A 14842-nucleotide genomic window follows, 5' to 3' on the forward strand; every position below is an offset into this window, starting at 1 on the left:
TGGAAGAATCCGCGAGTTTCTCTGTGAGTTTCCCATTACGTCGTAGCTACTCGGTGCTTGTTTGGAAGTTTAGGGTTTTTTTCACTGTAAAAAGAAGTTTTCTTCCCACGCACAACGGACACTAATGTTTTTGTCACTTTTTATGGAATCAAACTCAAAGTAAGGTCAGTACTTCCACGCTTTAAACGCTGCACGCTCATACTCTCTCTGCACTCCATATATGATCCATTGTTGATCTGCACACAGCTGTTGTCACGAACGTCGCACTCGCTTACGTCACTGTCATGAGACATTCTCGCAAAAAAATCACGGTTTTAGTAACGCAGTAACGCAGCGTTCCTACGGGAAAGTAACGGTAATCTAATTACCGTTTTTGCAATAGTAATCCCTTACTTTACTCGTTACTTGAAAAAAGTAATCGGATTACAGTAACTTACTGCCCATCTCTGAATATAACCCTGGAGTCACTTTTCAGTGCTTCTGGTTTGACTGGAATATCTGCCTCTTATAACACGTCTGTTGACGCAGATGCAGCATTAAAGCTGTTACTTGTAACCTCTTAACATCCACTACATCAAACCATGTTTACAGACGGTGTTGTGTTACGGTTGCATTTTAAGAAGATGTAACATTTGAATCTCTTTTTGTGACCTCGCAGTTCGTAGTTCTACTCAACAGGTAAAATTTCCACATAAAGGGAGAGCTGTGACTCTAACCATAACTAGGACACCGGGGATTTTGTGTGTTGAGTTACTAAACCTAAGAAGTTCTTCCCTGTTCTGTTCATTTGTCCTGAAAACCATTTTTTCAGTCAAAGCAGAGGTGAGATGTTTACTCCTACCTTTTTCACACTTTTCTCCATAGTACGGTCGATGGCACTGACAGCTGGCACCGACCCACATATCCACACACCGTCCACGCTGCATGCACGGGTCATCACCACACCAGTCTGGTTTGGTGCATCCCAGTGTTAAGCCCGAATTCTCCTCCCTGCTGAGATCTTGAGGCAGCAGCAGCTTATTGTCAACTTGAAAGTCTTCCATGCAGCCAATGAATGCCTTTCCACTGGACAAGTTGCCCACATATTTCTGTGGTGCCCCTCCTATATACAGCTGTTGGAAGGAGCTGGGTTGGAGGAAGATCAGATGGTTTCGACCCTCATTCTTTACTTGGCATCCTTCCTCACAGCCGGGTCCTTTTACAGCCACGACCAATCTCTCATCCATGGTCACGGTTACCGTGTGCCATTCTCCATCATTGACTGGGCCTGGGTAACTGGCCCACAGTAGCTTCCCTGATTTTACCTTTGCTTGGAGGGAGCCTTTGACAAGCTCGAGAGAGACAAAGTTCTCCACGGTGCCCCGGTAGTAGAGCACCATGTCAGGAAGAGTACTCCTGAATCGAAGCTGCATGTGTAGAACATTTGGCTTCGTCTTGTTCTTGAAAACAGGCAACTGCATGTGGACGTAACCCTCTGAGTTGAAGGAGAAGGTGGTGGAGGTATTGCAGTGAGCTCCCGTCCAGCCAGCAGGACACACACAGGTGTAGCCGTGTTCACCGTTCTTGATCAAAACAGGGACGCAGCCCGCTCCGTGCTGGCACTGGTGCTGCCGGCAGCCGACCAGCCTGACGTCGCAGTCTCGCCCCCCCCAGGGCTCGTGGACGGGCTCCGGCGCAGGGCAGAGACACCTGTAGGAATTGGCAGCATCTTCGCAGGTGGCGCCGTTCTTGCAAGGATTACTGTCACACTCGTTGATGTCGACCTCACAGTGTACACCTGCACGAGGAAACACTGACATTTAGTGTGTGTCCAACTTCGCCGTGCTAAAAATACATTCACATGGATCAAATTTTCACTACAACATCTCTTAGATATCAAGTCAGTGAAGCACACGTGTAGATGAAGACGAGGGATGAGCTTTCTGCGATTAACAGATGAGGAAATGACCTGAGGAAATAGCCGTTAATTTCACAATTAGACAACAAGGATCTTCAGTCTCCCTAACACAATTAACTTAGTGTCTGTCTTGTTGACTGCACCAACTGAACCTTTAAATATTGCATTTGTTAGCTGTGTATGACACACCCTCTGTGCGCCTCTGAACTCTGTTCAACATTAACTCTCAGCAGCAGCAGTCAGCTTGCATTAACCTAGTCCTCTGAAACACTAAACCCGAGGTGTCCTAAAGCTGCTCCTTCAGGCTGCCAATGCGCCACTCTCATAAAAACCTTGCAACTCTATGCAAATCTCTTCTATGCAATCAAAGAGTGCTGCATCATACCTGTTACCCACCAGGCCCCACAGCAGCAGCACAGCAGCAGCACCAACCTCTTTTCTTCCATGACCCACTGAGGCAATGGACAACACACAGCTCACACTGGACGAGTGAAGTGACATAACCGAGTCCCCTCTCTCTCTAACATAACCCAGAGGTGCCTCCTCTTCTCTACTCTGTACCAGGCAGACAGGCAGGAGTGATTACACCAGCCCTGCCCACCTTTTCTTCTGCCTTTTTTCTCCCTCCTCCATCAGTCTGTGAATTCCTCCCTCCCTCCCTTCTTCCTCCTCCTCCTCCTTCCTCACTCACACCCTATACTCCTACTCCTATCTGCAGCTCAATCCTATCAAAGCGATTAGCTCCCAGCCTCCAGCTGGCTCCTGTCAGAGTCTGACAACAGGAATGCTGTGCTGCAGTCCCCTCCTTGCTCCAGGAGCTGGTTTCTAGTTACTCACCAGTGCCAAGTACTTCCTGGAAAGAGCCAGCAGGAGGTGCTGCATGTTCAGTGTTTGAGGTGTGTGGGCCAGGTTTGAAAAGCACTGGACTATATAATAATAATATATACAATATATATCTATATTTCAGTTAGTTTAGACCCTCTGCTCTCGTATGAATTAAATCCACAGCAATGAACTGCACGTGCTTCTTCCTGAAAGCTTAATGAAGAGCTGATCGAATAATCACCCGCTGCAGTCACTATAGTTTCGAACACTGCACCAGTAAAAACAGGAGCGGTGGTCAAATTAATGTGATATGTAAAAATTATTTAAACGTAAATTTTTGTCATGTAACAGATATTTGATTTTCCTAAGCTTTTTAAATCTATAAAAATGTCTCTATGCCAACATTTTCTCCTATAATTACTAAAGATTTGGAAAAAATGATTCATCAGTTAGTCTGTTTGTTTATTAATCTGAATACCCTGAAATTTTATGATTTAGTTGAATATAAAATGGCACAGATAATGTATAAAGCACAAAATAACTTGCTTTGCCCCAGTGCTCAGAAGCTGTTCAAAGTCAGAGAGAGTCAATATGACTTAAGGGGAACAGATTTCTTTAAAAAAACAAGATAAGGACAAATATAAAGCAGAGATGTGTTTCTGTTAGAGGAGTTAACCTGTGGAATAGTTATGACAGTGATTTAAAAAGGTGGAGTTCATTTTCCTTGTTTAAAGATATGTTTAAAAATAGAGTATTAGAAAAATATATAAATCAAGAATGAAAAGAGCAAAAAAGAGAGAAAAAAAAACAACATCTCTTGATTCTTTTGCTTTGATGTAGTTACTTATCTAAGGTGGAAAGTTTTTTTTTTTCTTGTTTGTTTGTTTGTTTGTTTTGTTTTTGCTTTGTTTTATTCTTTGCTTCGAGCCCTGTGTACAGGAGCTGCATGCAAAAAGATCTTTTGTTAAAAGGGTTGGCGTAATAAGCAAATGCTTCAGCCAATACCTTTTGATTAGCCTTGTCTCGTGCTTTCTTGCTTTGTGGTAGATCTTTGTTCTGTCTTCACTGAGATATTTGAATGCTAATCAATAAAACATCACTCACTCACAGTGAGACATTCCAGTCTTGCACCTCTTAACTTGCAACAAAGAACATATGCATATAGCACTTTTCTACCTAAGCACTCAAAGAGCTTTATACATGTCCTATTCATCCGTGTAAGTGCTTTCTAGCCAACATTCACACTCCAACGAACACATCAGGAGCAACTTGGAGTTCAGTATCTTGCCCAAGGAGATCCAATTAGTAGACGCCCTGCTCTACCTCCTGAACCACAGCCAGCCAGGATACTGTCTGAGATACCAGGGGCTTTGACAATAGCAGTACTTGACATGCTGGGAACAAGTATAGGATGGACCATTATTTCAGCCACAGTCATTTTCAACCACTACAAAAATAAGACGTCCTTCAACAGTAGAGGTGGGAATCACCATACATCCCACGATACGATATTATCACAATACTTAACGCACGATACGATATTATTGCAATTTTTTAAAATATTTTGCGATATTCAGATTCTGTACATAAAGGTAAACTTTATCAATATTCATTTTCTCTAATATCAAAGTCTCACACTCAGTCTTTCTCTCATTTCAGTTTGATTGTTGACAAACTGAACGGTTTGTATTACAGTCTAGTCCAACTTAACTGAATCAACCATCTGGTACAATTATAGCTATTCTGAACTATGCAGTTTATGAAAACTATGCAACTATGCAGCAGTGGAATGGAACATGCTCTGAAGTCAGAACATGTTCCATTCCACAAAAACTTTTTTTGTAACAAAATATCGATTTCTGCTGTCCCTGTATCGATACATTATTAGCAAACAAAATATCACCATGCTACACAGTATCCATTTTTTCCCTATTCAACAGATGATGTAGCATCCCAGTTCAAAAGAAGGAAGAGTCTAAATTCACAGAAGAACCAAAAGAACATTAAGTGTTGCAAGAAGCATGAAAACACCAAGGAAACGAGTGCTCACAGTCAAAGTATACACACATGTTTGATATAATCTTCAGATTCTACAAAATAAGAGTTTCCTTGTGCATCATTGTGCTGTTCTAAGTACACCTGCTCCCTGGAAATAGTGCAGGATGGAAGACACGTGACATATGTATCATTTGGATAAGGTCCTTGTTTATTGTCTTTTATTCATTGGACTTTAATTAGGCTACTAAGCAGCTTTGCTGTAATCCCCCCTCCCTCCTGACAAGTTTCTTAGGAGACCCACATTTGGGTCTCCTAAGAAACTTGCCTGACATATGCCTGACATATGGCACCTTCTATTGGCTCTGTTGTTCTCAGCTATGCTTCTCCATATCATGTGCCCTCTCATCCACTCCTTTCCTCTACTGTCATTATTTTGTTAGCAAATACGCTCTGATTTTCTTGATGAGAGCCTGACATATGGCACCTTCTATTGGCTCTGTTGTTCTCAGCTATGCTTCTCCATATCATGTGCCCTCTCATCCACTCCTTTCCTCTACTGTCATTATTTTGTTAGCAAATACGCTCTGATTTTCTTGATGAGAGCCTTCTGCTGAGATCAGCACTTCCAGGCCAGATTTCTGGGCTTCCAGATTAGTGATGTGGGTCAGTTTGTTTTCAGTAGTTTGAAAGCACTCTTGTTTGGCATAGCGGATTCTTAGGTAATCCATCCACACTGACTCCTAATGAAAATGTTCAATTTGAACTCTTTAGTTCAAATTGAACATTAGGGGGCGACCGTGGCTCAGGGGGTTGGGAAGCGTATCTGTAACCGGAAGGTTCGATCCCCGGCCTCTCTGTCCTGGTCGTTGTGTCCTTGGGCAAGGCACTTCACCTACCGCCTACTGGTGTTGGCCAGAGGGGCCGATGGCGCGATATGGCAGCCTCGCTTCTGTCAGTCTGCCCCAGGGCAGCTGTGGCTACAACTGTAGCTGCCTCCACCAGTGTGTGAATGTGAGAGTGAATGAATAGTGGCATTGTAAAGCGCTTTGGGTGCCTTGAAAAGCGCTTTATAAATCCAATCCATTATTATTATTCAAATTGTCACACAAACGAGGACCTTGAGGTAAAAAAACAGAAATATTTAAAAGGAAATAAAGAGTTTTTTAAAGAGATACTGTCGTTTCTGCTCCAGCTGACAGTGATTTTTTAGTGAAGGCTCAGCACACACTTCACCACTGTGACACCAGATATCACTGATTCTATATCATCTGTCCTGGTAGATTATATAACAGCCTCTACTTTGTGACACTGAAGGAAGAGAGCAGAAAACACAACTTGTTAGGGGGTAAAACTAAATAGCTGATAAGAGGCGTCTCCTACCTGTGAAGCCATCTGCACAGACACACTGATAAGAGTTGACGAGGTCCTGGCAGCTTCCTCCACGCTGACATGGAGCAGACTCGCACTCGTCCACATTAACAGAGCAGTCGTCTCCTGCGAGAGGATTATATCAGTGATATTTATATCCACGTCACCTTCGCATCAACGAGGCACATGCAGAGGAGCTCAAGTGGTTTTTGTAAGTCTGGTTTACCAACGAATCCTGGCAGACAGTGACAGATGAAGCCGGCGGCCACATCATAACTGAAGTCAGCAGTGCTGAGTTCAGGGAGCTTTCTGTAGTTCACGACATCTGAGCGCTGAAAACACTTGCCACCATTGTGACAGGGATGCTGCTCACACTCATCTATATCCAGCTGGCAGTTGTCTCCCTCGTACCCTGGTTGCACATAAACACAAATACATTATATACTTATTATTTTAATAATATTCAGTCTGTCGACATACTTACATGGTCGTGAGAACATTATGCTATATTGTCTTAGTCCTACAATAACTACAAAATCGGAAATATTCAAATATTAAATATATTAAAAAATACTTTCTGAGGAGGATCAAATGTAACCAAAATAAACATTTTACTAAAATATTCAGGCCCCCCAAGACTTTTCTAAAGCTGTTTCTTTAGTTACTACTGTTTCTTTCTTTAGCAGGACATTGTTTCCACTTTAACCTCCTTCCATTAGATATGAGATTGATTGTTTCTGAGCAATCAAAGCAGAACACAGTGCCAGCATGTCAGTGTTTTAAGTGAGCAACGCAAAGTTAGAAATAATCTCTGAATTTGTTGTTCAGAAGCTGATGTGATGCGTCCAACACAACAGCATTAAAAAGCATGTTTACTGCAAACTGCAATACGCTAACATCTGAATATACAGAATCCAAGAAGCAAACCATCTTTTATAAACAGTCTATCTTGGTGATTTTTTTTTTGGCCCACTCAGGATGATCTGCTCACCTGTGATTAACAGCATTAACAAATGTTAGTAGGGGTTAAACTAGATGTGGCACATTTTGTCATGTTGGGCTTGTTAACTGCTAAAATTGAGATAATACAGACTCAAAGCAGCAAACATGACTGCACATTCATGTTTTATTAGGTGTGACTCAGTAGGAACAAAAGACATGTATTTAATATATTTTAATTTAAGTGTTTAAAACAAACAAACATCTGTTAGGAAATCTACGCTTGTTCAAAGTGAAAGTTTTTTTTAAGCTGCATTATTGTTACAGAGAAGACCCACTTCAAAATGTATTGAAATGAAAATAACTGCAAATTACTGTACCCCTTATTCTAACCTAAGAAAACACAAAATGTAAGATTAATAATCTCTGTGATCCAAAAGTCTGCTGTAAACACTCAGTTCTCTTTGTATGACGTCAAAGAAAAGGGATCTTCCTAACATGGTCAGGCACACAGCTGTGGCTGTGAAGAAAAGCCCTACCAGCCTGCTAATCAGAAGAAAATTGGCTAAAATAGATCGAGAAAAGCTAAAAAAAAAAAAAAAAAGGAATATTTTTGAAGTGGGCATCATGCAAAACTACTGTAGGATACTCCAAGAATCGAAACATGGAGGTTGAAATGAGTATAGTAGGTCTGTTTTAATGTTTTAACTAAAAAGGATATGAGCAAAAAAAAAAAAAAAAATTCATGTGATTTTTAAAAGGCTTTAAATTAGTGTAAATAATCAGACTCAGGGACACCTGCTGAACAAGTACAGCTTTTCTCATCTTCAGCCTGCGTCTGCATCTTGGTTCGTCCTCCTACATTAAAGAATGTCCCTGCTTTTGAATGGTGGCTCTGCTCTTTGTGCCCTCAGACTCAAGAGTCCTTAACTCCTTTGTTCAGTGTGATTTATGCCTGGGAAACCCTGCAGCTTCTCTTTTTTTCACTTTTTAGCATTTTTGGTGAGTAGTTATATAACACAAGCCCTAAACCATGGTGAGAGGTGGTTTAGACTTAAAGTTGAACCACAGCGTACCTGGCCAACACAGGCACTCGTACTGATTGGTCCCCTCCAAACACGTGGCTCCGTTCTGGCAGGGGTCAGAAGCACATTCAGGAATATCCTCTTCACAGTAGTCGCCTACAAAGCCTGTCCCCTCACAGTCACAGACATAGCTAGAAGAGACGAGATAGGCAGTCTTAGACTGATTGAGCATGTCTATCATGCTACACATTAGATTACTGTTGCACTGTTGTAGCTGCTTGAGAGAGCGTGCATTTTAACCTCCGAGGACCTGCTGACTGTGTGTGGACATCACATTTTGGGGTGTTTTGCTCTACAAGATATATACATTACACTGCCACTGTTCGATCCAAGTTTAAAACCAATGTCCTCAAATGTGGATCTGATTTTTCTCAGAAACAAAAAACAGGTTAAAAAATGTTGTAATTCTTTGTTTTTACATTCATCAGGTTCCAATCAACCCAAAAAACAAAGAGAAATTAAAAATGCTGCCATGGAAGAGTTCGGGTCTGAGGAGGTTAAGATGAAAACTTCCCGCTGGGCTCCAAGTATCTTGTTGTCTCCGCTTGACCTCAACATGGTACACAAAACACAAATATCAGTGAAACTGTAAAAGATTTAAATTTTTTAAAGTGCATCCTCACATGTGACAAGCTGAAACAATGAAATGTTATGTTTTGATTTATTTTTATTTATTTATTTTTTACAAAAATATACAAATGGAAACAATGTTTTGTTGTGTAATTTATAATAATTATATTTGAATAATACTACAAATGCAGATCAAAGAGTTTTAGTATCAAAACCACTGACTTGATTTCTTATAAATCTTTATTCAGCTGTAAGAAAATTCCTCTTTTTATTACTCTGACAAAATAATAGTTGCAGCTGTAAACCCTCATAAAATAATAAACATGTCCCTGTGATGCTAAATGCAACTTAAGTACAGGCCAGTAAAGCAGCTTCTCATCAAAAAATCTATTAATTTAAATAATGATTTTTCTACGATTTTGTTTCTAAATGATGTTTACTCGTTTGATTATAATGTGAAACTGCTACATCCTTTATCTTCTTCACTCGATGCTGTTAAACTACATTTTACTGTCCCAGGCATCACAGCACCTGCAGCTGTGTGATGACTGTGACTGTGACAGACAGTAAGAGGATTAATTCCTGTCCTTGATCAACTTTAATGTCTGCCGTGCAGACACAACACAGACTGACACAGTGGCCTTACCAAGCACCTGTGTGTTAGTGTACACTAGTCTCTTCCTAACACCAATTATCTTCTGTTTTTCAGTCACCTGACTGTTAAATATTCTGCTCGTTACCTTTATCCTGCTAAATTATCAGGTTTGATTACAGTGATTATGAGGATTATGAGTCGTGTTGTTGCACTGATGAATTCCTTCTATTTGATGTACTAATACTTATATGTACTACATGATTGTACTACACATGTTTTTATCTTCAGACACAGGTGATGCAATCATGATGAAATCACAGCTGTGCCATTCAACAGTACAAAATGCTGTCAGTTTGAAAAACAACGAATAATTATTTCACTACAGTAAATATCACTACAACAGTTTGATTTGCTAAAGTTTTACTTCGGTTTTTATCTTTTGATGCTTTGAATCTGTTTTATTTCCTTCTTCAAACAGCTCATTTGCACAGTAAACTATGAGGGTTACATTTTTTACATGTAGAACAATTAGGCATGTCAAGGACACCCCCCACCCCCGACTCTAATCATTCAATTAGGGCTACGTCCACACGTACCCGGGTGTTTTTGAAAACGCAGATTTTTCTATGCGTTCGTCCACACGTAAACGGCGTTTTCGGTCGGTTTTAAAAACTCCGGCCAGGGTGGATATTTTTGAAAACTCCGTTTTTGGTGTGGACGAGAAAAACGGAGGAAACGCAGAAAACGCAGCGTCATAGGTGTGCGCCTTTTTTTGACGTCACACTGTGCGCCACGTTATTGTTTCGGTGAAATAAATTTCTACAATACTGTTAATTGTTCTCTCTGCAGTGTTTAAATGCTTACATATACACACACAGTTACTGTCCCTCCACACATACGACTCGGTTCTTAGTGATGTGCGGATCGATCCTGAAATATCGATTCCTCCGATACCAATCATTTATGTTCTAGAATCGATTCTCACATTAAAATATTGATATTTTAGTAATTTAGAGTAAATTTGTAGTTTATAATTAACAGGAACACAGTGGAAAGAAACTATAACATTCGGATTGTCTACATTCAAAGGAACTACTTCCTCTACCGCCTTTCATAGTCATTTGCGAAATAGGCTGTCTGTCTCACAGCCCCTTGGCGCGCGCACTCACAACAATGGCTGAGCGTAAATGGAGTCATGTGCGAACCTATTTTATCTCCACAAAAACTGAGACGTGGTTTGCGATACATGTGGCAAAAACGTGAGGTGTTGTGGCCACACTAGGGAGACATTCAAAAAGGCTGTTGGGGGGGTAAATACATTTTACAGTGTTTATTTATCGGATAAAATACGTTAAATGTCACCGTTATTATTGGCCGGCCCGGAAACAGCGGGGGTGTCCAAATTCAGAGGCTGCTTCCACCTGAGGACCCGGCCTTCGCGGTCTAAAGAAAGCCGGGTAGTACGTCACGAGCTCCCTCGGTGGAGTGAAACTCTGCCGTCTGCTCCTTGCTATCTAAAATATAACCGGGCGCTGACGTAAACTCTGTTTAATCATCTTCTGTTTGACGTTTATTCAGCTGTGTGAAAACCCTGAGGAACCCTCCCGATGGATTAATAAAGTTACATTTAATTTAATCTAATCTAATAACTTTAATCTCAGCCAAACAGATTTACTCAGGAACAAATAAAACACTGAAAATAACAATAACATTTTTAAGTTATCAAAGTGACTTATACATCATGTTTAACCCGAGTAGCGAAAGACCGCGGGGGTTTGAAGACAATGTGTCGGTCGGCTCAGATATTTGAAGTTCACACAGCTACATTCTCACCTGAAAATAAAAAAGTGTTTTTGCGACCCAGAAAGAGAAATAAGAGTAATATTAAAACTAAGCAGCTGCCGTCATTGTTGGAAACAAGTAATCTGATGCCCTGTAATCATTATGATGCTATAATTTGAGATACAATAAATAAAATAAGTTTTTGTACAAAGTATCGGTATCAGATCAGTATCGTCGATACCACCTTGAATATTACTTGGTATTGGATCGGAAAGGAAATCAGTGGTATCGCACATCACTATCGGTTCTGCTTCTATGCCCCAGCTTTGTTTACTATTTCCCACCGAGGCTTCTAGACTTCTGATTGGCCAACATTTCTGCACGGTTAGGAATATAGCGCCACCTGCTGCTTTGGCATGTTCCTAGCAGCGTTTTCCTTCATTTCTGCCTTTACGCGTGGACGGGATTATTTTTTAAAACGAAAACGGAAAATCTCCGTTTTCAAAAATACCCGTGTACGTGTGGACGTAGCCCTAGTGTGGAGATATGGTTCAAGTTGAAGTTTAGGGAAACAGCCCCATATGGAAAATATATTTATAAGTCTTCTGAAGTTTGTTTCTGTCTTGTGTGAAACTTGTATGAAAAGCACACAAGAGTGTTTCAATGCCTTGAAAAATTATATAAATGAAACTTGTATGTTTTGGATATTTAATAAAACAATATATGAAAGTAATGAGAAACTTTCATGAGTGACTCATATCAGCCTTATATGAGTCACTATATGACGAAGGCCACATCTGATGCAAGTCTTTTATAAGTTTTTTCTATTTCTTTTCCATATGGGGCACATTAATGACATCCAGGGTATATTCAGTATATTGAAAGAAATACTACCTGTTCACACCATCTATGCATGTTCCTGTATTTCGACAGGGCCAGCTGGCACATTCATCAATGTCGACTTCGCAGTCTCGCCCCTGGAACCCAGCCACGCACTCACACGAGTACATGGCAACGTGATCTCGGCAGGTGGCGCCATTTTGACAGGGACGAACCTCGCACTCATCGATCTCCACCTCACAGTTAATCCCTGCAGAGGACACAGCCGGGATGGCAGAAGGCCAGCGCATGAGATTTGGCGATGCATTGTCATACATGTCCACGACGATCACATTTCACATTTGAAACCACTAATCAGATGTAGGATTAGCAGGTTGAGGACAGACAGCTATCTCGGGGTTAAATTATTTTGCAGAGTTTCAAGAGATCATCTTTAGCTGCCACTGTCATGTGGTACAAACTACATTAAACTAAACAATAACTGCTACCTGATTCAGCCAAACACACTGTGTCACACTGTGATACACACAATGAGATGTCTTGTTCTCTTTCCATCATATTCCAAAATATACCCTCCCAATTAAACTCTTTTTAGCTCTGCAGTCTCAAGACTGCAGCTGCCTCGTATTTCTACCAGCCCAGCATCCTTTTGTAGGTTATTGAGGAATGTTTACGCATGATTTACCAATTTTAAATATAGCTCATTTTTGTTGAGCGATAAGCTTGGAGCAAATCCTGCTGGAATAAATCAATAATCTGAAATCTGAGAGTTTCCTGTTGTCCACAGCAACTTGTTCTCATTCCCAACCTTTTATGTTCAGTTACATTTCAACATATCAGGAACTCATTTAGTGCAATTTTCTGACATACAGGCAGTGCTCCATCGTGCTATTTTGCCAGTGGTAGGAGGTATAACTGCATGACTTTCAAAAAGAAGACCAGACTTTGGGTCCCATGTGACACAATGATTAAACAGTAGCTGGTCTATGTTACACCTACATGTTTGCTGGGAGTGACAAAAGTTATTTAAAGAGGTATGATTGTAATAAGACAAGAGTTACAGCTGGCACAGAAATATATATAACTTTACAGACTATACACTGCTACTGTTAACCCTTTAAGACCTACCATAGAACCAAGTCCGCCAGAGCTTATATTATATTTTTACATGCTGTGGAGCCATTTTTGGGAGCATTTCAAGTTGATATACATCAATACAACCATTATAGCCTAGATTTTAATGACATGTCTGCATTAAGTGCATAGTAATTACATAAATTGCCAAAAAGTGCAATAAACTACAAAAAAATTGAAAATCGTTTTTGTTTTTTAACATATATTTCTAGTTAGAGAAATTTAAGAGGCTTATCCCTCAAAACTGTAAATACAAAAAAGTTGCACAAACTAGTTTCCCACCACAGGAAATTTATTTTGAGTGTCTTCATAGTTTTATTTTTGAAATACGCCAATTTTTATACACTGCAGGAAAAACGAAAATAAATATTATAGTGCAAATTTGCAAAAAAGCAGCATATGCATCAAAATAAACTATTTCCAGCAGTGCAATATGAGTCCTAAGCATCCCAGAAACCACACAGAAAGTCATAAAGTCAAACATAACTTTTAAAAACACCAGTATAGGCTCATGAGGCCCTGATGGTAAAAAAAAAAAAAAAAAAAACTACATTTCCGCACAAATGATGTCACTTCCGGTTTCGGGCAGGTCATGGCGGACATGCGATAGTTCGCGCTGATGAACGTAGGAAGTGTTATGAACAGCTGATCGGATCGGCAAAGCGTGTTTCTGGAATATTATGTTTTTGTTGCTGCAAGTGCTTTTTATGCAGTTTTTGCAAAGCTATATGTGGAAGGAAACCGTGACCGAGGACAAGCTGATGGCATAAGATGTAAGTACAACTCCTCCGGTTTCATATGCAAAAAAATTATTGCACTAGCTTACGTGGTTGCAGAGCTACCGGGATTTAAAAACAGTTATGCAAAATGGAGCGTGTCCGCTCTGACCGGCTTTAAAGGGTTAAATGAGCCGATATAAGTGTAATTACATTTTATTGGACTTATTTGGGAAAGTATTATAAACCTAGAACAGCCAGTTAAAGCTGTAAATTTAAAATTTGTTCATATGAAGCTCGATACCTTAGACTTCCTGGACTATGCTTCTCCTTTCCAAAGCTCTGCCTGTTGTAAACCCGACCTGCTTCAAATACCTGCTCACCTTTATAGCCTGGAGCACAGTCACACCTGTAGTGATCCACCTCATCCCAACACGTGCCATTATTCTGACAGGGTCGGGAGGCACACTCGTTGATGTCCAAATCACAGCGGGAGCCTTGAAATCCTGGCACGCAGAAGCACTGGTATGCATTCACTCCATCTTTACAGATGGCTCCATTCTGGCAGGGCTCCGACTGGCACTCGTCTACGTTCTCCTCACAGTTTGTCCCCTGGTATCCTGCAGCACACTGGCACAGGGGCCCAGTGTCGGGGATGTCCGTACAGGTGCCACCATTCTGGCATGTTTCCTCTGAACATTTGGTCACATTATCCTGGCAGTGCTCACCACCAAAACCAATCGGACAGTGGCACGAATAGCCGTTGACTCCATCGACACAGTAGGACTTATTACCCTGGCAGGGGTTACTCTGACATTCATCAACACCCTGGGTGCAGTTGAGCCCTGCGAAACCATCCGGGCAGAGGCAGGTGTACTTGCCAGTTCCAGGTTTGCTTGTGCAGTTGCTGCAAGTTGCATCGATGCAGGCATCATACAGGTCCTCACAGGTTTTACCTGTATACCACACTGGTTCTTTGGGGCAAAGGCACACGTAGTCGCCAAAGTGGTCGAGACAAGAGCCGCCGTTGTTGCAAGGAGACGATAAGCACGCATCTTCTGCTGCTGTGCACAGCAGGCCTGGAAATGAAAGA

The 14842-nt window shown here is 41.0% G+C and overlaps 1 protein-coding gene across 1 annotated transcript in view; it reads right to left on the minus strand.

Annotated features, from left to right (window-relative positions):
* Positions 1-14842, minus strand: part of LOC102797186 (protein crumbs homolog 1-like) — a 37714-nt gene that overhangs the window by 12684 nt on the left and 10188 nt on the right. Inside the window, exons 2-7 of the mRNA XM_087848874.1 lie at positions 14133-14828; positions 11954-12149; positions 8104-8243; positions 6315-6500; positions 6101-6214; positions 842-1777 (exon numbers count right to left, since the gene is read on the minus strand). Of these exons, the coding sequence (XP_087705000.1) occupies positions 842-1777; positions 6101-6214; positions 6315-6500; positions 8104-8243; positions 11954-12149; positions 14133-14828 (2268 nt within the window). The remainder of the gene's footprint in view (positions 1-841; positions 1778-6100; positions 6215-6314; positions 6501-8103; positions 8244-11953; positions 12150-14132; positions 14829-14842) is intronic.

The sequence above is a fragment of the Neolamprologus brichardi genome, chromosome 12 (assembly GCF_056152115.1).
Source record: "Neolamprologus brichardi isolate AB-2024 chromosome 12, ASM5615211v1, whole genome shotgun sequence".
NCBI lineage: Eukaryota > Metazoa > Chordata > Actinopteri > Cichliformes > Cichlidae > Neolamprologus > Neolamprologus brichardi.